General features: G+C 40.2%; 1 protein-coding gene across 2 annotated transcripts; it reads right to left on the bottom strand.

The window, feature by feature from the left end:
- Positions 1-1,335: 1,335 nt before the first annotated feature.
- On the bottom strand, positions 1,336-2,021 carry LOC147614009 (uncharacterized). Of its 2 annotated transcripts, none has more exons than XM_086780370.1 (2): positions 1,815-2,021; positions 1,336-1,675 (listed from the first exon to the last, which is right to left on the bottom strand). In XM_086780370.1, exons 1-2 carry the CDS (start codon positions 1,909-1,911, stop codon positions 1,371-1,373), a joined length of 402 nt encoding a protein of 133 aa, XP_086636496.1. In that variant the 5' UTR covers positions 1,912-2,021; the 3' UTR covers positions 1,336-1,370. The 2 variants fall into 2 exon arrangements, with proteins under 2 accessions (XP_086636496.1, XP_086636497.1); XM_086780371.1 differs by having other exon boundaries at positions 1,336-1,669.
- Between the last annotated feature and the right edge of the window lie 23,593 nt (positions 2,022-25,614).

Genomic DNA, 25,614 nt, shown 5'->3' with positions numbered 1-25,614 from the left:
AGAGTCACAGTTTTTATTGATGATGGAGCTATCCACAACTTCTTGAACTACTCTCGTTAGTCAAGAAGTTGGGGTTGACTAAGACCCAAAGCGATCATGAGTATACTATTGGCCTAGCCAACGGGTCTGACAAAACGATATGGAATACCGTAGTATTGGGGGTCCCATTATCTATGCAAGACTACGAGACTCCGCTTGACTTTCAGGTCATGCACTTAGCCAGAGTAGACGTATATCTAGGCAGGGAGTGGCTGTATGGCTTGGGCCCTAGTCTAGCTCGAAATTACCTACATAATACGTTGTAGAGTTATTACCCTGCAGGGCGACCGTACTGTCCCCGCCACACCACTTATTTCCTCCATGGAGCTATGCACAGCGGTCCGCAGAGACCAGATAGGAGAGGTATATGCTTGTTACCCTCTTTTAAATTCTGTTTTCGTAGATGAAACTGTAAATGATGTTTGCGTAGACAAACAAGGAAAACAAAATAGCCTTGGACGAGACCCACTGTTTGAAAACCCTGTTTGGCATGCATGCGATTCAAACAAGAAAAAAGCCAAGGCGAAAAAGACATTAAAGAAAAAGTACGTAGATACTTTAATGAATTTATTAGAGGAATTTCAGGATGTTTTTCCTGATGATTTGCCAGATGGCTTACCACCATCTAGAGAAGTAGACCATGGCATCGAAGTTATGCCAGGATCAAAACCTATAAGCAAACCTGCTTATAGATTAAGCCACTCTGAGGCACAGGAGGTGGAAAAATAATTGACGGAATATTTGAACAAAGGCTTCATTTGGCCCAGTTCAAGTCCGTGGGCATCGCCTATTCTTCTGGTAAAGAAGAAAGACGGATCTATGCGGATGTGCATAGACTATAGGGCTCTTAATCAGATAACGATTAAGAACAAGTATCCGATGCCACGCATGGATGAGTTGTTTGATGAACTCTATGAATCGAGATACTTTACAAAAGTAGACCTGAGATCAGGGTATCATCAGGTTAGAATTAAAGCAGAAGATGTTGCAAAGAGAGCTTCACTTTGAATACAAAATTATTGCTATCGTTACTAGAAAGCAAAATATAACTACTTTTATCGCACAACTTCAATGTCATGATTAAATTAATCTTCATTGATTAAAAAAACAAGTCTTATTATGAGACAATTCCTATAAATGCTTCAATAGAGACGACATTTGACCAATTTTTTGAACCAATCTCAAAACGCAAGCTCCTCAAAAAGATTTGTAATGCTAGTTTTGAATACAAACAAATGTTGTTCAAAACACTCTCAAAACCTAGAAATCCTTGAACACCCCCAATGAGGATTTAAATACCAAAAATTGTTTGAAACTACAAGTGTCTAAATCTATTCTAGCATAGGAAATTCCTCCTCTTCATGACTAACTTCTTCATCAGTTTGCTCGCGTCCTACAATGAGTGGTGTTGACTCCGTAAGAGGAATATCAATATCCACAGTATGTGGATCTTCATAAGGCTCAAGATCTGTAAACTGCATTTCATCATCAGGTCCAAAGGGAGGCTGAGGTTCTCCAGACGCATCCACCACTCTTGGGTTTGCTGCCATGTTTTTCATTCCAACCTCTTGAAACTCGTCCGGCAATTCTTTCATTGCAGTGACTCGTTGTTGAATAAAACGAACTTGAACTGGATCTAGCTCAATAGCAACAACATTCCTTCCTTTTTTAAGAGCACTAATAGTGGTTGTTCCTAAGAAAAAAAGAATCAACATGGTAAAGCTCACTTAAATGAGCAATATAAAATATGTAATAAGTTAAGGTTGCATGATTACCTATCCCCGCAAAAAGATCCATGATCCACTCTCCTTTTAAAGATAGAAGCTCAATTAAATCCATCATCAAAAGTTGTGGTTTTTGATAAGGATTCATGATCTCATTTGAATCACCAGAAAGATCCCTGAGCTTTCGACACACGCCTGGTCTATCAAAAATATTTGTTCGGTTAGGTTTCGAAGCAAAATTAAAATTTCCTTTACTGTTCAGACCCGCAGGAGACCAGAAACCAATGGTAGCAAACTCGGCAGCAAAAGAAAGTCTGTCAAGCTTATAGCCTTTGATGTTAGGCTTTGTCCTACAAAAGAAAAAGTTAGCATTTGATGTTAGGCTTTGTCCTACAAAAGAAAAAGTTAGGCTTTAACTTAAGCTTTTGTAACTTGCAAAAGAATCCTTGAAATTTAACATATGCATAGCTGATGGACCATTTGATTGTCAACGTAATGCAACTTTTGTGTCATGTTTTTTTGTTTGAAATATTCTAAGATTTTGTAGGGATAGGCTTGTACTTAGACATCAAATAGTGGAAAATTTGGCAAATTTTTCCAAATATTCTAAGATTTTGTAGGGATAGGCTTGTACTTAGACATCAAATAGGCTTGTACTTAGACATCAAATAGTGAAAAATTTGGCAAATTTTTAATTTAGCGAATGAATCACTTGCAAGTATGTTTTAAGTTAAGCAAAAAAGTCTCTTTTTAAAGTTCTACTTTATTGGGCACGTCAAAGATTCTTTTGGTGCTAGATTTGGATTGTTTTTAAAGGATTTTTTTGGTCTCTCAAAACTACAACTCACGATCGGTTGTATTTTCAAATGGCTGGGTGTTAAGGTATCTTTGATGTGTACATTGGAATTTGAAGAAGCTCATTACACAAATGGATGCGACTATTCTAGTGGTCTTTTCATTGGTCAAATATGCTCTTGAAATTTTCCAATGTATCAAAAAGTGTATTAGGCTTTATCTCAATGTAGTGCTTGACGACATCATCAAAAAGTGTATTAGGCTTTATCTCACTGTAGTGCTTGACGACATCATCAAACATATCAAAACTAGCAATTTGTTGACTCTTTAAAATACACCCTCCATTTAAGTTGATTAACAATAGAAATATACTTCTCACAATTAGTAAGCTTTGAAAAGTATGGATGGAAATTTGGGGAAAAATGAGGAAGGTTATCCTCTTCAAGAAGCTGAATCCCATATAATTGTAGTGGTGGATCTAGAGCTTGCAAAATATATTTTTCTATAATAAGAACTTCACCTTCAATTACTCTTGTATACCTCCATGGCTTGAAACCATATTATGATATGCTTCAGCTATTTTGTAGGGTCATTTTAGTAGAAGGTGATGCCATACCAAACATGTGAGTGTTTAATATTTTTTTAGTACAGTCAAATCACACAAGCATTTGCATGAGATTCCACCTTACTTCTTCCACACAAGGTGAGACTAGTCCTTCGAAGGGTGTAGATGGTGTATCATGGCATGTAAGGGGCTAGGTAGAGTTTGGGAAACATGAAGGTAGCGGATTCCATAAGCTTCTAGAAGAGTTTGAACAACTAGTAGAAGGACATTTGGCAGGTGACATCAAGCCTATAAATAGGGATTACTACGTCATTTCTATGACTTTTTCCTAAAGATAAAGAGCTTAGAGCCAGCTTATGTTTGTATGTCCAAGAGCTATTTAGCCACAATTTGTTTATGGCAGTGAAAGCTATCCTTGCCAATAGAGTATATTCTCTTGTACTAGTGATCACACTAGTGATATTTTGTATACAATTACTAGTAATCATTTCACCAGTATTAATGTGTTCAGTTGTCTTTACCTTTGAATACTATCTTGTGCCACCAATGATGTCTTAACTATCAATCAATTAAGCAAGTTGTCTTCAAATTGTCTACAATTGATAAATAACTAATATCCTTTACGTAAAGTGAAATAAGGAATTGTGCTTGTAGTTAAGTCTACTGTAGTACAAAGAATCACATTGGAATTGTATGCACTCATATTTTAGTTTATCAATTGCCCTAATCATCTAGTTGTAACTAAAACATAATAATTCACATTTCCATTTTGGTGATCACATTGGTGTCTTTCAATACTATACTAAGTCAAGGGTCTCAAGTAGGTCATCAATGATACATCCTAATGATGGAGATTGAGAAAGCTAGACATCATGCTTAATGATAGGACTCCTAAAGAAGAGAGGAATGACTACAAATGTGGATGCAGACCCTTATGTATCTTCTACAGATGAGGTATTAGAGTTCGATGAATCAACGGGACCCGTTGGGAGGTGTTCCTAGGCTTCCTCTCGAGCAATAACTGTCTCCAATTATGAGGCTCCTAGTTACACATTTGTCCAGCACAGCCAAAAGAGCCATCAGTCTCATAAGCCTAGAGGTTCTTTGAAGCTAGAATTACCAACTTTCAAAGGTCGGAAGAGGGGAAGCACTAGAAAACACATGTTGTTGCACAACAAGTCATGTGCAAAAGTGAATTCAAGGCTAGGGAAGTGCCAAAAGGTGAATGCCACTTCACAAGTGCATGGGAAATTTTCCTAAGACCTCATCAGTATTTTATAGAGTACAAATGGGCCTCCAAGGGATTTAAAATCGCCAAAATACAACTTATGGGAGGTGGGAAAAGTGGGAATGAGGGCAAAGGATCATAAAAATGGGAATAAGGGCTTTGTTTGGCCAATTTGGGACATTTTCCACCCATTTAGATGACACCTCCTTCCATGCCCTGCCCATACTCCATCTCTCTTTGGCCACATGGATGCTAATTTTGGCAACATTTTCCACCTCTCCAAGTCGTGAGCTTAAAGGAGGTATATCTCTCTCATCATAAGGCAATTTTGGGGGTTCAAGAGCTCAAGTGAAAGCTCTCACAAAGCTCTTCAAGCTCAAGCACTCATATGCAAGCTATATGCTTACAATTATGTACTTACCCTTCGTAGCTATGTATGATATGTAGGCTATGGAGCACTTTCATCTCAAGCTCCTTCCCTCATCCTCTTCAAAGCTCTCCTTTTCTCCACAAGTACTCTTGGCTTGAATAGCCATTGAGGCTTTAAGAAGAGGACAATGTAGTGAATGAGAGAAGCAAGCCAACAAGCTCATGGGTTATGGAAATCCTAGCCTCCATGGTCCTAATGATGTATTAATTCAAGCTACTCTCGTTTTGTAAAGAGTTCAAGATCAAAGATTAAATACAAAGACTTTCGAGGGAGGGTCGGCCTCAAGAAATCCGACCCTCAATCTTATGTCAATTGTGTTAACATATTTCCTTAATGTGCTTGTTGTGATATGCATGCTAATTGAATATGTGTGTATGAGCTGCCAAATGAATGCATTAGTTGCTATTTTATTCTTATCACGTGCTACCATTACTAAGGGCATTAATTATCTAGGAAAGCCTAAGTGTCATTAAGACTAGTCGCTATAAGAGCTAAGAGCAAATACTTGTTATTCACCTAAAAAAGAGCTTAATGCAATTTGATGTCAGAGAGGGATGGAGAGGCATATGTGTGAGGAGAATGTAATAGAGTATTTGTGAGATGGAAAGGAGCTGAAGTGGGAGAGAAAGAGAGAATAAATTGCAAGTTTTAATGGGGAAAGAGAGCTGAAGTGGGAGAGAAAGAGAGAATAAATTGCAAGTTTTAATGGGGAAAAAAAATAATAGTATAAGTGGATGCCATGTGTTGTTTTAGATTAACCTGCAGTTTACCTTCTACCTTGTTTTAACCATAACTTTTAATCTGTAACTCAAAATGAGAAGCTACAAAAGGCAAAAGTTAATAATTTTTAATGAATTAAATAGCCCAAGGGTCAAGGTAGACATTGGAATAATCTAGAATATGCTTTGGGCCAAATTTGGTGATTCACACTTGAAAGAGTGTGCAAAAGGAAAGTCTTTATAAGGGGTCCCTCCAGAAGTTATCATATGAGATTCTTCCAAGCCAACTAAGTAAGGTGTGTTGTTGACTATATTTACTCAAGTGCATGATTCTCATCTTCTCAAATATTTTTAAGAAAGAAATAAATAAAGCTATAAAATAAAAAAATAAGAGAATAATCTAGAAGGTGTGAACAACATAAGGAAAAGATTGATCCACAATTAGGATCATAAAATGTTTACACAAAAGGTAATATCAAAATCTTCTTACTCCAAAAATAAGTGCAAACATCATTTGTTCAACTTCAAGGTATTTTGTCTCTACCAAGGTCATTGTCTTGCTTATAAAATAGATGGGCCTCATGTAGGATGATTGTGGATCTTTTTGTAATAAAACACAACTCCTAGCATCAGAGCCAATGTTAGGACACACATAAAATGTTAGATCCAATTGAGGTGGCATGATGATTGGTAAATACCCAAGAGTAACTTTTACTTCAAGAAAAACACTTTCAAACCCCTCATCCCATACAAATGGTTTAGTATGTGTGAGCCTTTGAAGGCGTTCAACAAGTTGTGCAAGTAGATGAACAAAATGACCAAGATATCTTACCTTTTGCAAAAAGGTGATGAGTTGTCTTTCATTGGTAGGTGAGGGTATTGCAAGGAGGTCTGCAACCTTTGCAAGGTCTACCTCAGTCCCTTGAGCTGAGACCACATGTCCAAGAAGTGTTGCTTTCTCTTCTCCAATGTGGAACTTATCAGGATTGAGTTTTCCATTGAGGCTATAGAGTCGTTTGCAAGATTTTTTCTATCTTTGCATAATGAACATCTCCTCTACTGAATATACAAAAGTCATCAATGAAAACTCTAATTGAAGAGCCAAAGAAAGGTTAAAAGAAAAAATTCATGAATCTTTAAAAGGTAGCTAGTGCATTGGTAAGACCAAAAGGTATGACTCTATAGGCAAAGCAACCCCAAGGAGTCACAAATGTTGTCTTCTTTTGGTCTTCTTTAGTTATTCGTATTTGAAAATAACCTGAATAACCACATCACAAATAGTGTAACGTTCATGACCAACTACTTCATTGAGTATTTCATCTTGGAAGAAAAGGGGAAAGTGATCTCTCTTTGTGGCTGCATTCAAAGGTTTATAGCAGGGGTGTAATATCAGGAAATTGGGCAGGGGTGTCGGGAGATGTGTTGAAAAAGATAGTAGTAGATAAGTATAGTCTACTCCAATCGGACAAGCAAGGACCGTATGAATGATGATATCAGTTCAATGTCCTCCCTCAATCCAAGAATATAGTCTAATGTGCTACTCCTGCCTCCATGAGGGAAGCACATGAGATCTCATGAATCCGACTACATCTTCATCTCCCATTATAAATAATGAGGTGGTGACGATCTCAAAAGGAGGCAAGCCTGTCACCTTGTGAGGTCTGATATTATAAGCAAACTCTAGCATAGGAAGGCATGTGTATCAATCTGTCTTCTTATCAGATACATATTCTCTCAACATATCCTCTAGGATTTGACTGACCTTCTCGATCTGACCATCAATTCTTGGATGGTTTGCTGCACTGCTCATGTTTAGAGACACTTTTAATTTCCTCCAAAAATGGCGAGTAAACCGTACATCCCTATCCAAAACTATGGATGTAGGTAAACCATGTATTCCAAAAACATTTTGAATGAACAAATCCGCTACCTGTGGAGCTTCCACAACTTCTCTTGTAGCAATCAAATGACTCATCTTTCTCAAGCGGTCAACTACCACTAGAATAGTATCTTTTTGTCTTTGGGTTCTAGGTAACCCCACAATAAACTCCATGGATATGCTTTGTCAGTTTGATTCCGGAATCTATAAAGGATGGAGTAAACCAGGAGCTTTAGCTCTTTTTGGTTTATTGACTTGACACTGAAAACATTGTTGGACATCCGTATACAAATGTGGCCACCAAAATGTTCGTGTCTAACAAGCTGTACTGTTTTATCTAGACCAAGATGTCCAGACTATCATGGTTCTCTTTTATTACTTTCATTTGTAGTTCCCGTGCACAAGGAACACAAATATTTTCTTTGCGTTTAAATAAACCCATTCTCCAACTGAGAAATTAGAAAACGCACTTGAATGAATAATAGGTGAGGAGTCAGACGGGCATGGCTTATCCCTAATCAAAGAATCATTCTTGATTCCCTCAGCCACTTCCTCTAAAATAAGGATCCTCTAACTATGCTTCCTTGATTTCTTGAAGCAATGAGCTTTCTAGTATGGTAAAGCTCATATTATATAAGAGCCTAGACAAGACGTCTACAATGACATTGTCCTTGTCTTTACGATATAGAATTTCCATATGAAATTCTTGCATCAACTTAGCCCATCTACCTTGTCTTCCTCTAAGTTCAGGCTAGTTACAAAAATACTTTAGGGTATGATGATCTATATATACCTTGAATTCTGCACCATATAAATAGTGCCTCCAAGTCTTTAATGCATGAATGATTGCATAAAGCTCTTGTTCATGAAAGTTGTTGAGCTAGAGAGCGCTTCTTGCTCTCAAAGTCTATAGGCCTACTATCTTGTTAAGGATGGTCCCAACGGCTATGCCACTTGCATTCGTTTCTACTTCAAAAGGCTTCTCAAGGTCTACAATCTTGAGAACCAGAGCTGTCGAAACCACTTGTTTTTCAACATATCAAAACTTTCTTGTTGCACACTTGTCCACACATAAGGGACCTGTTCTTGCAACAAATTGTGGGGTAAATAGCCTTAGTGGCCAGTGCCCAATCCACTGCCTATCACTAACTCACTTACTGACCCTAAGTGTGTCATGTGAGCCACTCACTACTCATTCATTCATAGTGAGAATAGAGAAGACGAGGGTAAGGTTCTCCCTTGCCATTTCCGTGTTGCGTCTCTTTCTCTCTCGCTCTCTCTATGCCTCGCTCTCTCTATGCCTCGCAGGTCCATGCTCACCGCTTCCCATCATCTTGGTATCAGAGCAATAGGTTGTCGGCGGAGAGCCTCATTGTGTGCGGTTCGAGCTTCTTCTTCACGGCTGAAAATTAGGGTTTTTGTGAGCCAAAATGCACATGAGATTTCAGATTTTCTCTGCTCTTGTTTGGTGTGTATTCATAGGAGATTTTGCATGAGAATTTTTAGCCCACATTAGCTCATTCAGCTGGTTTTGGGCTGGTTTTAGCCCACTTTTGGTGTGCATAAGCAAGGTACATCAGTCCCTTACTTCCCTTGTTAGTATCATACCCCATAGAGGCTATTTTTACACGCTCCAAATGCAGTGGCGGTATCAAATTTGCCAAATTGTGCACAAATTTTTTACAACAATAGAAAAATCAGAAAATCTGTCATACACGAAGGTGGAGTTTATGCACACAACAGGTGCTACAACTTATGTATGTATATGATTGTGGTGAGCAAGAGTTTCATGAGCACTTAGTAGGTATTACAGGTGGTTTCCCAATGCACAAAGGTTTCTTCTCTTTGGCATATGTATGCATAGTGTGGTCCTCTTGCCTATTACTCCTTGTCATCCGTTGAGTAGAGCATCCTTCACGTGACCGCACTCTTGCCTATTACTCCTTGTCGTCCGTTGAGTAGAGCATCCTTCATGTGACCGCACTCTATAGGTTGTCTTCTTTGAGCGCAGGTACACAACCATACACCCCACACTACGTTTACGTGGGAGTTCCCTCCAGTCCACAGGTTACAGGTTTCATGACAGCGCATGCTCTTGGTTGCCCACACTTGGCATAGAGCTTCTTGCAGGCAGGTAGTTTGTCAGTGGATGCATTGGTTGAAAATGTATGCTCAGAGATATTTCATTCTCATGCCGTATGCCATAAGTTGGTCAATCACTGGTTATTTACATTAGTCTATGCCTTGTGAGGCAGCTTGTCTTTAGTGACAGTTTTGGGTCAGTATTGCCATATTTGTTGGCTTATGCATATGAGATTGCGTCTTAAGTGGGAGATAATTGTTTGATGCCTTGAGACAGCTCATTGTACTTTGACAATTGTATTGCATTGGTTGCTTCTTGCCACTAAGGCATTGTGTTGACAGTTGGGCTTTGCCATTCATATACGCGGAGTGCTAAGTTCTAACTCCATATGGCATTATGGTAGCCCACATGTATGTTCTATTGTGGATATGTACTATTTGTTAGTTGATTTTGCAGCCTTTTGTGAGGGTTGAGGGAGATTTTTATTGAGCTGGGGGATTCTCGGATGTTGAGATCCCTTAGGTACAGGAGCGATCTCGTGAGCACCCCACTTGTAGTAGGACCCATACATAGTTTGAGTCGCTGATAGCTGCAGTTACTTTCTTGGCATTGTGTATATATGTTTATGGTTTTCTGAAACTCTTTTGAGAGTTATTCTATGCTTTGTGTGCTTTTTCAATTTTCATTTTATGCCGTTATGCTACCAAAATTTTGTCAAAATTAGGAGTCATTTTATGCGTACTTTGCCACTGATATTCTCTCAGTGATTAACACTCAGTTTTGGTCATTTGATTTTGGTTCATAGTGCCCTCATACAAAGGAGACTCAGCCAAAAGTTTTCTAGACATTTCGTGCATTCTTTTGCTCTTATGGCTTTGTCTATGTCCAAGGATAAGGATTTGTATGATATCAAAAAGTTTGATAGTTCAAAGTTTGCACTATGGAAAGAGAAAATATAAGATGTCATGGTACAGAAAGGGTAGCTAGATCCCATTCTCGTCTGAATGTCCAGAAGAGTTAACGATCACGGATGCTCAGTGGAAGAAGCTAGATGCATTGGTCAGATCTACCATTCGGTTACATCTTGCTAACTCAATGTATTTTACTGTCTTAGAGGTGAAGACAGCTCATGTGACATGGCGGAGTCTATGCAGCACATATGAGAAGAACACGCCTAGCAATAAGGTGTTCTTGATGTGTAGGTTATACAATCTCAGGATGAAATAATCTACGAGTGTTGCCAGTCACCTCAATGAGTTTGACTCTTTGTTTCCAAGATTCGTGTGCAGAATATGAACATAGATGATGAGATGAAAGCCATTCATTTGCTTTGCTCATTGCCACCATAGATCTCTTCTTGCATAAGAGATTCGTCACAAGTCTATGGGTAGCTCACATCATGGTGGTGAAGCTCACTATGTGCAGAAGGATGGCAAACAATGTGGAAGAGGTCACTTTAGACAGTGTGGTAATGATAAATAAGGATGGCAAGAAAGATGGTGAAAATCGTTGCCGCTCTAAGTCACGTAATAAAAAGGACATTCAATGTCACCACTATAGCAAGTATGGCCATTCGAAGAAAGATTGCTATGCATGGAAAAGAGAGACAGGCAAAGGTGAAAGCAGTGAAGATGATATGAAAGAGGATAAGCCTAAGAGCTCACTAAAGATCAAAGAGATCAATGTTGTCACTGATGCTAAGGACAGTGATGCCATAGATGCACAGGACATTCTATGCTTACGTTAGCTGAAGTGTTGGTCAGCGGAGAAATGTCGCATACTTGGATCTCGGATTCAGGAGCTTCTCTGCATGTTACTCCACACAAGGAGTGGTTTAGCCATTATGAAGAGACCATTGCCTCAGTCACGCTTAGTGACTCTTTTACATATGACATAGTCGGCATTGGTGACATTACTATGGTTCTTTCCAAATGGCATGCGTTTTGTCATTGAAAATGTTCGTGAGCTAACATGCAACTTGATATCAGTGGACAGTTGGATGACTTGGGTTACAAAGTACATTTCTCTCAGTAGTCTTGGAAGATTACCAAAGGTAGCATGCTTATTGCTAGTGGTTCGAAACTTGGCTCCCTCTACCCTTTATTTGTATCGTCTAAAAATAGTGTCTTATTTGTAAATCAAGCTTTTGAGTGTTTCTTTGTGGCATAGCCTTTTGGGACACATGTCTCCAGGAAGGAAATGGAAACTCTGTCTTGTCTAGGTTATTTGTCTGAGTTCTCTTTTTCTGATCTGATTTTCCTTTCTATGAGCACTATATGTACGACAAGCAAACTAGAAACTTGCATAATGCTACATTTGAGTCTAATCGACAGCCCTTGGATTTAGTGCACAATGACGTATGTGGCCCCATGCCTACATGGTCTCTTGGTGACACACTCTATTTTGTCACTTTCATAGATGATGCAACTAGAAAAGTTTGGGTGTATAGCATGAAGTCGAAGGATGAGACATTCTCTTGCTTTAAGAAGTTCTTGTCAAGTGTAGAGACACAGTTCGGTAGAAAGTTTGCTTTTTGCTCTCAGAAAATGGTGGTGAGTACGTGTTGCAAGAGAATTTGTTGACTTTTGTGCTTAAAGGGGAATTAAACGGGAGTTTACTGCTCCATATACCCTAACCCAAAATGGTGTATGAATCAAACGATTCAAGAAAGGGTTATGTCCATGTTGTCCCAAGCTGGTTTGACACAATCATTTTGGACTAAAGCATTGATGACAACAGCTGTTTATTTGATTAATGGCATGCCTAATGCATCGTTGAAATCTCAAGTGCCTGAGGAGTTATGGTCAGGACACAAGGCCAAATGGCTATGGAAGGCCAATACTATACAAAGTATACAAGTTAGTGTGAAGAATAGCATCTTCACCCGCCGATGCCCATCAACTGACGATACTATTAAAATTGATCGAAGGTGAGAGGCTTTTAATGAGTGCATCTTCTGTGTTCTCACTTGTATGAACCTTCATCAAGTCAATCCGCTTATCTACCAGGCAATCATGTATGAAATGATAACACACATCAATGTGTTTCACCTTAGCATGAAACACCGGATTCTTTTCCAAGAAAATAACACTCTGACTATCACAGTGAAGTACTGGCAACTTCTGCTCAAGTCCAAGATCTCCCACTAGACGAGTAAGCTAGATAGCTTCTTTGCATGCTTCACTAGCAACAACATACTCTACCTCTGTAGTGGAGATTGATATATAATCTTGAAGAACTGACCTCCAAGAAATAGCAGAACCAGCAAATGTGTAGATCCATCTAGTAGTGGATCTCCGATTGTCCACACAGCCTGCATAATCACTGTCAACATACCCCACAATGGACAAATCTCCTTAGCCATAGCATTATTGTTTGTCTCCTGTGCCACTCAAGTATCGAAGAATCGACTTCACAACATCCCAATGCTTCTTTCCTAGATTAGACATGTATTTTCTAACTGCTCCAACTGCATATGCAATGTTTGGTCTTGTAGCTACTATAGCGTACATGAGTCTACCACAAGCTGAAGCATAAGGAATCTTAGCCATGAGGGCTTTTTCCTCATCAGATTTGGGACAATCTTCCTTTCTAAGCTTCAAATAGGCAAGGAATGGAGTACTCAATGACTTCCCCTTCTGCACATTAAAACGTTCAAGCACTTTATGCACATACTCCTTCTGAGATAGATATAACAACCCTTTCTGATGATCTTGAGTAATGCGCATCCTCTTCGGGCATCACTGGCCCTAAATTTTCTTACATAAGCCTCGTTGGACTTGGCTCTCTAGGCATCTGTGGCCGTGTATATTTTTTCTTTCTTTTCTTTATTTGGCTTTTTAGCTAATGGCTTGCTCTTATTGTATTAGCTTCATTTCTAGCCTCCAAACTTCCTCTTGCTCCCCCATGGGTCGATTATTTTTTAATCTTCTTCTTCTAAAGAGATTTCCTCAATCAACTTCACCTTTTTTTCCCTTTTGAGAGAAAGCAATTACGCACTGAATTGTTGTTCTACTTCTCTAATTTCAATCATTTGGACATCCATGGGTCTATTATTAAGTTTGTCTAGCTCAACTCATTTTTCAGCCTCATGTCTCAGTCTCAATGGGTTGTCTCGACTTATATGTCCAAGCATGTGGTAGAATAACATGCCCATTCATTGGTTCTTTCTTGCACTATTTTTTGTCTTGCCATAGCCTCTTCAGCTGTACCTTCATCTTCCCTTGCCTCTATATGTTGGAGGAGTAAGTGAGTTTCATGTTTATAAATTTGCTAGACTCCTATTATTGTATTTTTCATAGTGTACCAGCAAATGTCTATAAAGTGGTTATATATCAAGAAAATTCTACAAGTTGGTAGAGTAGTGCATTCTTCCTTCTTGTGGCATGACCTTCTATCTTACATTGACTACAAAATACTACGTTCTGGAAATTAGCCTTTATATTGGCTTCCTTCCTCCTATATTCTTCCATCAGTGCCTAGACGACTTCTACTATACTTGGCCTCTTTCTTTTGTCTTTCTCCTTTGTGTATTTTTGCTTGCTTTTTGCTCTTTCTTCTTCACTTAGATTGAAGTTTTCTTTTGATGAGCTAAAGCTTTTTCAAGAGAAAGATGAACCCTTGTTTTTCCCTTTCCCTTTCTCTAAAGTTTTTTCTTTCAACCATTTTAGCTCCCTCCACCATTTCATCAAATTCTTAATCCATCTCTATCTTTTAGGTACTTACCATGGAAATATAGCATTCTACTATTTGTTTAATTGAGGGTCTCAAAGGTTCTTCCACCTTCTGCTCATGCTTAGTAGTTTGGATGTGCAAGCTTCTACATTCATGTCTTCTTGCTTGATTTCTCTCACTTTATCATAGAGCTTAGAACTTGACTTTTCTTCCACCCTCTGCTCATGCTTAGTAGTTTGGATGTGCAAGCTTCTACATTCATGTCTTCTTGCTTGAGTTCTCTCATTTTATCATAGAGCTTAGAACTTGATTTTTCTTCCTAGAACCTCTAAAGGAAAGTGATTGCCACTTCATCAAACATGTTGAAATGATTTGGGTTGTACCGGGAATACCACTGTGTAGATCTTTACTTGAATGTGTTCAAAAATGCATCCTTCATTAGTTGCTCCATTTCAACTATTGATATACTGCTAGATCCCTCAAATGCGTCACTCTCCAATGGTGCTCAAATTGTTGTGCATGCAAGTCTTGACACTCAGAGGCATTTCCCAAGAACAAGGGAAAGTTCTTTTCCATTTCCATAGCACTTGTCTCCAAGTCTCATGGTGCTACTTGCTCTTCTTCTCCAAAATTGCATCTGAGGTCGCTTCGGGCCTTATTTTGACACTGTAAGTGCTGCAAAGGCATTTTCGTCTTTTTCTACAGCAGGTCGATTTTCTACATAGTCTACAGATTTAGGTCTTTCTATGTAAAAGACAGGTTATAGGTGGCAAGAACCAAGTATTGGTTCATATCTATAGATTGCAGGTCACAAAAGTACAGATTATAGGATTTACAGGTTGTCATTGTAGATTGCAAACTTTGGGTGTTGCTATTTCGTTGGCTGAAGCGAAGTAGTTTGTTGTGTCTAGTCAGATTTGTGGGCTGAGATCTGATTCATTCCCATAGTGGTTCTTGGAAGACACAATGTTTGATGCTATTTATGCATTGTTATAGTTGCCTACTAGTGTGCTTGTTGCATATATCTGGGCATTGCCAGACGTATGCTTACCTGGCTTGTGGTTTGCCCTATGTATGAGATTGTGGAATGTATGTTTGCTACAAGGATGGAATGCAGCCATTGTGAGGGTCAAGGTGAGATTTTATTGAGTTGGGAGATTCTCGGATGTTGAGATCTCTTTTGGTGATATAGGTTTCTAGAGCGATCCCTCGACAAACCCCTTAAAGCTGAACCTATGTATGGACATGTGGTAGTCAGTCATCATCATTGATTGCACTGTAGGATCATTTTGTTGTGTATATGCATTTGCTGAGTGGTATTGTCAATTGATCTATCCATTACCTAAGTAGTGTTCTCAGCAATTATATAACCCATACTATAGTTTGCTTTGGTTGTGATATCCAAATAGAGTCGAAACTCTGTCGAAATTCAGTCAGAATCTAGCTATGCAAAATTTTGGGTTACACAGAGTTTTAGTGGGTCAGATTGTAGTTTGCTTGCCGAAACTCTATTGGAGCTTCACCAGGTGATGTGTCAAGTTTGTAGGCTATTGTTGTTAATTTGTTTTTTATCCACATCATGGCATCTTCATCAGATAATGTGATGTGGAATCTCAAGAAGTTAGATGGCACTAACTTCAGGTTTTGGAAAGAACATATTTACAACATATTGGTGCAAAAGAAGTAGATGAGGTCCATTAAGCTCAAGTGTGTAAAACCAGAGGGGATAAGTGATGTTGAGTGGCAGGAGTTAGATGAGCTTTCTAGGTCTACTATCATGCTGACACTGTCAAAGAGTGTGTACTTCAATGTGAAGGACAAAGCCGTTATTTACGAAGTGTGAGAAAAGCTATGCGATTTATATGATAAGCAGATTTTAACCTCTCAAGTTTATTGGCTGAAGCAATTGGTTGATATTAAGATGAAGCAATCGGTTGATATTAAGATGAAAGAGGGGATGTCCATGTCCAGTCATCTTAACACCATAGTCAGTTGAATGACCAGGGAATCAAGTTTACTGATTCAGTGAGAAAAGGCAATGTTTCTGCTAGTTACTCTTCCAGAGAGTTGGGATACATTTTGTACAGCGATCAGTAATTCTGCACCCACAGGTGGTTTGACAAGTGCTAATGTTGAGAAGGTCTTGTTTACCAAAGAAGTAAACAGAAATAACTTGGACTTGGGGAAAGGCAGCAGTGCCCTTGTGATTAGAGGCAAGTCTAGTTCAAGGGGGAGATCTAGTGAGAAATCAAAGTCTCATAGCAAATCATGTGGTCACATTAAGAAGGACATTGAGTGCTATTACTGCAAAAATAAGGGCCACATGAAGAAAGATTATCACAAGTGGAAACATGATAAGGGAAAGGACAAGGATGAGAAGAGTTCAGAAAGTTCCAAAGCGAAGTGAAGATTGAAGAGATCAATGCTACATGCATTGAGGACGAATATTTTGATGAGGATGAAGACTTTGATGTGCTATTAATGTCAGTTCTGAATACTACACAACTGATTGCATTAGATGGTCATGATGTGAAAGATTGGATCATTGATTCAAGCGGATCCTTCCATGTGACTCCTCATTGGGAGTGGTTTGCTTCATATGATGAATCTCGCAAGGGCCTTGTTCAACTTGGGAACGACCATGCTTGTGTGATCATGTGCATTGGTGATGTGCAACTGAAGTTCCAAAGTGGCTCTTCATTTCTTCTCAAAAATGTAAGGCATGTACCCAAACTTACTAAGAGTTTGGTGAGCACAGGATAGTTGGATGATGTAAGCTATGCTAGTGTATTTGGTGATAGTTCTTGGAAAATCACCAAGGGTTCTCTTCGTGGGCCAAAGTGTGGTACTCTCTACATGTTTCATGTGTCCAATGTCAAGCATAATGTACTTTGTATAACTAAGCAGCCAAGTGTTTCTTTGTGGCATCACCGGTTAGGTCATACGTCTCAGAAAGGAATGGAAATACTCTCTCATTTTGGTTATGTCCCTGGTTTCAATTTTTTTGATTTTTCACTTTGTGAGCATTGTCTTTATGGTAAACAAACACAATCACCGCATAAAAGGGGAAGCACACTCGGAAAAATGAGCCATTAGCACTTGTTCATAGTGATGTGTATGGGCCTATGCCTACATTGTCATTGGGTGTGGAGCTTCATATTTTGTTACTTTCATTGATAATTACTCACGTAAGGTGTGGGTATACCTTCTCAGGCGCGAAAGATGATGTCTTTTCAGTGTCTCAAAAGTTTGTAACACTAGTGGAGAACCAGTGTGGCAAAAGGATCAAGTGTTTGCGCACAAACAATGGTGGAGAGTATATCTCTAAAGTCTTTCAGGATTTTTGTGATTCTAAAGGCATAAAGAGAGGGTTGACTTCAACGTTGGGTTGCCTAATGGATTTTGGGTAGAAGCAATTGCTATAGCTGTTCATCTTATCTCAACAAATCTCCAAATAGGGCTATAAATCAGAAGGTTCTAGAATAGCTTTGGTCAAGAAAGCCACCTTCTTATAAACATCTTAGGGTCTTTGGCTGTGAGGGCATTTTGCCATGTACCTAGGGAGTTTAGGGACAAGTTAGCACCAAAATCTTGAAAATGCATATTTGTTGGATATGTGATTCTAGTGAGATGGGATATCATCTATGGGATCCTGAGGCTAGAAAAATTATCCGCAACAATGATGTGTATTTCAATGACAATAAGATGCACAAGAAGCCTATACCTACAATGGAGATCAGGAGATTTGTGTTCCAAGAAGATGGAAAAATAGCAAGATAGCCAGCACTTATTGCTGATGCAGCTACTGAAGTGCAAGGGGATGGAGTGGAATAGTAGCAGGGAGTGCAGGCTCAGCCTGTGTTAAGGTGGTCTACATATGTCTCACATCCTCCTGACTCCATCTCTTGCCTATGCAATGTTGACAGATTGCGGCGGAGAGCCCTCCTACTTTTAAAGAGACCATGCAAATGGATGATAGAAAGAAGTGGGAGAGAGCCATACAATTGTAAATGGACTCACTGCTTAAGAATGAGACATGGAATTTGGTAAAATTGCCTAAGGATAAGTAGGCATCACCATGCAAATGGGTTTATAAGATGAAGGTTATGCCTGATGAAGGCAAGCCAAAGAATAAGGCAAGACTCATTGCTAAAGGCTTTAAGCAACAGTAAGGTATTGACTTTGATGAAATCTTTTCTCTAGTTGTCAAGATGACTACTCTACGATGTGTTCTTGGGTTGGTTGCCATAGAGGACATGGAACTTGTCCAATTGGATGTTAAGACAAATTTCTTGCATAATGACCTTCATGAGGATATCTATATGTAGCAGCTAGAAGGGTTTGTTGAGAAGGACAAGGAGAACTTGGTGGGCGAGTTAAAGAAGAGCCTTTATGGTTTGAAATAGGCACCAAATGAGTGGTATCATAAGTTCTACTCATTTATGCTCTCTCAGGCTTACAAGAGGAGTGATGCAAATCAGTGTCTCTATACAAAGCAAGCTCAGGATGGTAATTTGCTAATCTTAATCCTTTATGTGGATGATATACTAATTGCCAAAGAATAGTATGATGAAATTTCAACCCTGATGTCAAAATTACATGCACATTCTGACATGAAATTCTTAGGTGAGGCAAGCCATATACTTGGTATGTGCATTTTGCGAGACAGAGATAAGAGATTGCTTTATTTGTCTCAGGCTGAGTACATCTCCAAAGTGCTCAAGCATTTCAATATGGAGAGGGGAAAGGCATTGAGTACTCCATTGTTGTCTCCATATGTGAAACTAAGTCAGAATGATTTGCCCAAAGTCTGACAGGAGAAGGTTGAAATGGTAAAGGTGGGGCTTATTTGTCTACTATTGGGAGCTTGATGTTTGCTATGATAACCACACATCTAGACATTGCTTTTGTAGTGGGAGTGGCTAGCAGATACATGTCAAATCTTGGCAAGAAACATTGGGAGTTAGTGAAAGGGGTCATGAGATATTTTAATGGTACAAAGGACATGTGCATTTGCTTTGGAAGTCAAGGAACATGTGTAAGTGGTTACACGGATGTAGATTATGCAGGAGATTTGGACAAGAGGAGGTACATTTGAGCTATGTTTTCACATTCACTGGAGGTGCGATTTCATGGCGATCTTGGTTAAAAAATTACGTTACCATGTCTACTACTGAGGCTAAGTATGTTGTTGCAGCGTCAAAGGCTTGCAAGGAAGCTATATGGCTTACTCGTCTCTAGTGGGAGACTTGGGGATCAACGCAGAGATGCATGTGTTATATTGTGATAGTCAGAGTGCTATACAATTAGCAAAGAACCCAGTGTTTCATGCAAAAACAAAGCATGTGGATGTGAAGTATCACTTTAGTGGTGAGGTGTTGGAGGATAAGCGGGTAGAGCTTACCAAGGTTCACACTAGTCAGAATCCTACAGATCTTCCAAAAGGGCTACATTCGGAGCCGTTTGCACATTGTCGATTCTTGATGGGCATTGTGTAGATAATCATTTCTACATGAGTGTACATATATATACATAGTTAGCCCATTGCTTAAAGGCACATTGGCCTTTAAGTGGGAGGTTTTTGGGGTGGTAAAGCCCAATGTGCCAGCCCTCACTGCATAAAAATCTTACATGGAATTTGGTGTCTTTGCCAAGTGGGAAAAAGGCTTTGCCATGTAAGTGGGTATATAAGATGAAGGTTACTCCCAATGATGGTCAACCAAAGTACAAGGTATGACTGGTTGCCAAGGGATTTAAGCAACATCAATGAGTGGACTTTGATGAGATATTTTCACCAGTTGTGAAAATGACCACTCTTCGATGTGTTCTTGCATTGGTTGCCAAAGAGGACATGGAGCTTGTCCAAATGGATGTAAAAATAGCATTTTTGCATGGTGATCTTCATGAAGATATTTATATGCAGCAAACCAGAGGGTTTTGTTGAGACAGGCAAAGAGCATTTGGTGTGTAAGCTCAAGAAGAGTCTTTATGGTCTCAAGCAGGCACCAAGGGAATGGTATCATAAGTTCCATTCATTCATGCTGTCTCAAGGCTTCAAAAGAAGTGACTTTGGTCTAAGAGAGATACAGATGGCAGCTTGATTATCTTGATCCTATATGTGGATGATATGTTACTTGTGCCGGTAAAAGCAGTGATGATGTAATAGCCTTAAAATCAAAATTACATGCTAATTTTGACATGAAAGATTTGGGTGATGCTAGCCATATTTTGGGAGATCTCAGCAGTTGCTTTATTTGTCTCAGACAGAATACATTAACAAGGTGCTTACACGTTTCCATATGGAAAGTGGGAAGGCATTGAGTACTCCATTGCTTTCATATGTAAAACTATCTACCAAAGATTGTCCCAATTCTGATGAAGAAAAGGCTGAGATGGCAACGGTGCCTTATGCATCTGCGATTGGCAGTTTGATGTACGCTATGATTGCTACACGCCCAGATATTGCATTTGCAGTGGGAGTGGCTAGCAGATATATGTCAAACCCTGGCAAGAAACATTGGGAGGCAGTCAAAGGAGTGATGAGGTATTTAAATGGCATGAAGAATTTGTGCATAAGCTTTGGCAAAGAGGAAGCGTGTGTAGTTGGCTACACTGATGCAGATTATGCGGAGATTCGGACAACAGAAGGTCCACTTCTGGCTATGTCTTTTTCTATGCTGTTTCATGGCGATCTCGTTTGCAAAGTTGTACATCACAGTCTACCACACTGAGGCAGAGTATATTGCAGCATCAGAAGCATGCAAGGAAGCATTATGGCTTATTCGTCTAGTGGGAGATTTGGGTATAACTAGTGAGATACCTGTTTTGCATTGTGATAGTCGGAGTGCTATCATGTTGGCCAAGAATCCAATGTTTCATGCAAAGACTAAGCACATTGATGTGAAGTATCACTTCTTGCATGAAGTGCTTGATGATAGGCGTATGCAGCTTGTCAAGGTTCACACAGATGACAATCCTACTGATCTCCTAACAAAAGGCTTACCTTCAGAGCGGTTTGCACATTGCAGGGCACTTATGGGTGTACGGTAGATGGTCAATCTACCTGTATTGTATATATACATATACCTTTTCACCCCAGCTTAAAGGCACATTGTCCTTTAAGTGGGAGGTTGTTGGGGTGGTAAAGCCCAATGTGCCAGGCCCAATACTTGGGCGGTTGGACTAACCGGACTAACACTGACTATTCATTTACATATATCAATAAGGACTCAAAACCCTACACACAGTTGTAATAAGGGAGTCCACAAACAACTGTCCCTCTCTTCTTCTTCTCTGCGCCTCTTCTTCTCTGCGCTTACACACGCACACGCTTTCGCGACACTCTTCTCAGAGTCCACATCTTGTGTCTTCTTCTTCTTCTCCATGTCTATGCTGCTCCACACGGACACACACGCTCCGCGCGCACTCTTCAGTTTCAAGTCTCTCAATTTTAGAAGGTAGGTGAGGGGGATAACCTATTGTGGGTGATGAGATGACCTACTATGCACAAAATCTTATGGGTTGTAGAACTGACTGCTTAAGTATGTTTGCTTTCCTAAACCACCCAAATGCTTTTTAAAGGAGGTATTAGTGGCGCCTCGCCTAGGGAAATTTTATGAAGTGGTACTAAAATTTTTAAAACCATTTGGGATAGTACGTAGTGGCACTTTGCAATCACCACTAATGCCCTTCAAACCCATGTGGAATGGGGCTATAAACCACTCAAGAATCTAAGAAATCGGTTTATGTTCAATGAAAACACCCTTCAATTGTCATAGACTCCTCTTTTGTTGTGGAAACCATACAAGTTGCAAAACCACCTTGAAGATCTAATGACATGTTAGCTCATGGCATGGCCATGAGTCTCTTGAAATGTGGGAAAAATCATGTTACGAGTGAACTCGATCTACATTCACAAATTTAAGCTTTTTAAATGGCCCTAAGGGTCTGTCCCCATGGCTCGTTTTAATTCATGGAGATGACATCAAATGGTGCAGAGATCAATTTTCCCCATGCTTCACAAAGGAAGAGGGATCTCCATGCTCCAATGAGGGAAGAGAGTCTATCCCCATGGCTTGTTAAGTAAACCATGGAGGTGGCATCAAATGGTGAAGAGATTAAAGGTTTCTATGGTCCAACAAGGAAAGAGAGACTCCTACATATATGAAGGAATGAGAACAAAAGTAGAAGGGGGGATGAGTGGCATGGAGCCACAATGCAAGCATCATGCAAGGCACGTGGTCTTGGCACACGCTAGGTAAATCCCCTACCGTCGATATAATGGTGCAAAGAGAAGCGGGTGATGAGTGTTGGCTCACTTTGATATGAAGGCCATCATATTGTGAGGACTTTAAGGGAGTTGAGTCTAATGTGAAGACCATCACATTGTGTGGTGTGTACGAACTTTAAATTTAGAAAACTCACACTCTATTTAGAACAGGTAGTCACATTGTGTGGTGTGTACGAAGACCATCACATTGTGTGGTGTGTTGTACGAACTCTAAATTTAGAAAACTCACACTCTATTTAGAACGGGTAGTCATAGGAGGGGTCAACCCTTTTCTCAATTATTCTAAAGCTATCCACCTAGAATCCATGTAGAATCCACATCACTTGTAAATCAAATCATAAAATTAACAGAAAAAAACCAATTTTCAAGACCATTTAAAATGCACAACTCCAATTTCCCTCCTTCCAACCGACATCCTTTGGCCTCAAGATTACCTAACACAATGACCTCAAGATTATCTAACTCCAAAGACCTCACAAGATTATCCTTTGGCCTCAAGAGTGTGCATACCCCCTATCCCTCATGTATAAAGGATATGGTGCATTGAATGAGGCCATTTCATGGGATCAATGGCTGTGAAGCCCAGGTGTGATAATTGAGGCCAGATCTGACGTTAGATTTTAAAAGAGTAAACATGGCCATTTTTGTGGAATCAATGGTGGTTGTGAAGCCCGAGTGTGATAATTGAGGCCAGATCTACCATTAGATTTTAAAAGAGTAAACATGGCCATTTTCGTGAACCATGCCAAAACCTGTTTGAACCCCATTTCCAAGGCTATAATTTTTTTTTGTTAACACATTTCACATCATACATGTTCAGATGAGATAGCTAGCCCATCCGTGTTTAAGCGCTCGAGTGCTAGATTCAAGTCTGGCCCTTGCACCAACCGCGTTTGGGTCGCTAGTCCAAGTTGACATTTTTTTTCGGGCATGTCACGTCCCCGACCACCCCTCCCAACTCATCCTCCAACCCTCTCGGCATCGGCCCCCACCCAACCGGCTCCTTATCCTCTCTCTCTCTCTCTCTCTCTCTCTCTCTCTCTCTCTCTCTCTCTCTCAAATCATTTCACAAAGTCAGACTAGAGTCAGGACTAGAGTCAGGACTAGAGTCAAGCTCAACAAGGTCTTTTTTCCCCGTTGATTTTTCCAAGCCCATTCCCTTGACTGTGGTTTCGCTAGATAGTAGATAGGGACACTGGGAATCTCGTTAATCCATTCATGCGTGTCACTAAATGACAAGGCATTTCGCTACCTTAAGAGACTCATAGTTACTCCCACCATTTACTCACGCTTGGTTGAATTTCTTCATGTTGACATTCAGAGCACTCGGCAGAAATCACATTGCGTCAACATCCGTGGGACAATCGCAATGCTTTGATTTGATTCAGATCCCTGATCCAGTCAGCCTTGTGGGACTTTTTGGCATGGGACTTATTCTCGTGGCTTGACTTTTAGAGAGAGTGCACACTCACGAACAGTCCTTAAGTCCCTTAGTATGTGTTTTTCTCTCTCTCTCAGTTAACACACACACACAACACACACACACGTAGGAATCTCTCTCTTTCATGTACACAATATACAGAGATTACTCTTCTCTTTAGGGACTCTCTCTTTCTCTCATCGTTTTCTGATACTGCTCTCCACTACTCGACAAAAACCTTTTTCCTAGCCCTTAAAAATAAAGGCTTTGAAAAATACAACCGGTATTTTGTGTTAAATTTAGTGGTTTTACCGGTAATATACACTAAAACTAATGAATTTCAGCCCTTGAATGTAAGGGCATGGTCAATATTCAACCGGTTTTTCTGAAATCCAGTTGGTAAAATTACATATAAATGCCGGTTTTGTCGAGCACTGCTGGCAGTAAAATATCTTTTCAGGGTTCAAACCCATAAAAATATCAAAAAGCCCCAAGTGCTCACTTTACAAGGACGTTAGCACCAAGTCCCTCCATGTGCTTATGGAGACTAAGCACCACTATCACCCAGCTCCACCACTCGTCTTTGCAAGAGGCCATGAATGTACGAACACGACTAGCTCTACCACACACACATGGTTATTTTGTATAAAATAGCAGCATTTCAACCTCCATTTCACTGTTTCAAGGTTGCCTACAAGAAAAACCATTTTTAGCTAAATTTTGTGTGCAAGATACACCATTTTTCGTTGAAGTATATGTATATTTATAGATGTTGTTTTATTAAATAGTAGGTAAATTTGTTAAGCTCCTCCTAGTACTGAGGTAGCACTCTAATAGTGGGCGAGGCTCAGCTCTTACATCAATAAGAAAATCTAAGTGCTCCTTATGACGCCTCTACATAGAGGGGGTATAACGAGTATGAGATATTGCCCCCCCTTTCCCGTGTGACGAGGTTCTCGTCAAGCGAGGTCATCTTGGACGACGACCCATCTCTATTTGACAATGGAAGCTCATGTGCATATGAGACTTGAACACGAGTTGTAGTCTTGATGGTGGACGGAATCACGCATTGAGACTCCATGAGAAGTGGACCGAGTTCGTGTGCATATGAGACTTGAACACGAGCTGCAGTCTTGATGGTAGATGGAATCACGCATTGAGACTCCATGGGAACCGCGGCCTTACCATGTGAAAGGATTTCATGTGGTGTACGCCTTAATAAAGGCAGGTGGGGGCGAGGCGTACAAAGGACACACGGGTGTCTCTTTTCTGCAGAGAGAGAGCGAAGAGCAATACACTGGAGTCTAGCAGAGGAGCGAGCGCATGAGCAAGTTGCACGGGTGTATGCGAGCGAGCGCGTGAGCAAGGGTGCTCAGCTGCGAAGAGCGAAGCACTAGAGTCCAGCAGGCTGCAGAGACAGAGAGCATAGAAGGCTCGCATGCAAGTGTGTGTGTGAGTAAGTGCATGAGCAAGCCTGCGAGCAAGTGTGTGTGCAAGCCTGCAAGCGTGTGAGCAAGCAGGCAAGGCTGTCCGTGTGCAGGAGGAGGAGGTGTTGACCAGCTCGTGCGCGTGTGTGTGCGGCTGCAAACAGCCGTGTTTCTCTTCCTAGGCTGCAGGGCAGCCGCGTCAGCAAGCTTGCAAGGCTGTGTGCATGCAGAGGGTAAAGGTGCAGGGCAGCCCGCATGCGTGTGCGCGGCTGTAAACAGCAAGTCTTTCATCCAGACTGCAGGGCAGCCGCACGAGCAAGCATGCAACATAGTCTACGAGT

This window comes from Cibotium barometz, chromosome 42, assembly GCF_041138505.1.
Source record: "Cibotium barometz isolate CiBa-2024 chromosome 42, ASM4113850v1, whole genome shotgun sequence".
NCBI classification, from domain to species: Eukaryota; Viridiplantae; Streptophyta; class Polypodiopsida; order Cyatheales; family Cibotiaceae; genus Cibotium; species Cibotium barometz.
The sequence above is the reverse complement of the archived record's forward strand: the minus strand, read 5'-3'. Positions and strand labels throughout refer to the sequence as shown.

Coding starts and splice junctions, on each gene's coding strand:
- LOC147614009 (XM_086780370.1), bottom strand. CDS start 1,911: ATGAATCCTTATCAAAAACCACAACTTTTGATGATGGATTTAATTGAG. Junction 1,676..1,814: donor GGATCTTTTTGCGGGGATAG/GTAATCATGCAA, acceptor CTATTGAGCTAG/ATCCAGTTCAAGTTCGTTTT.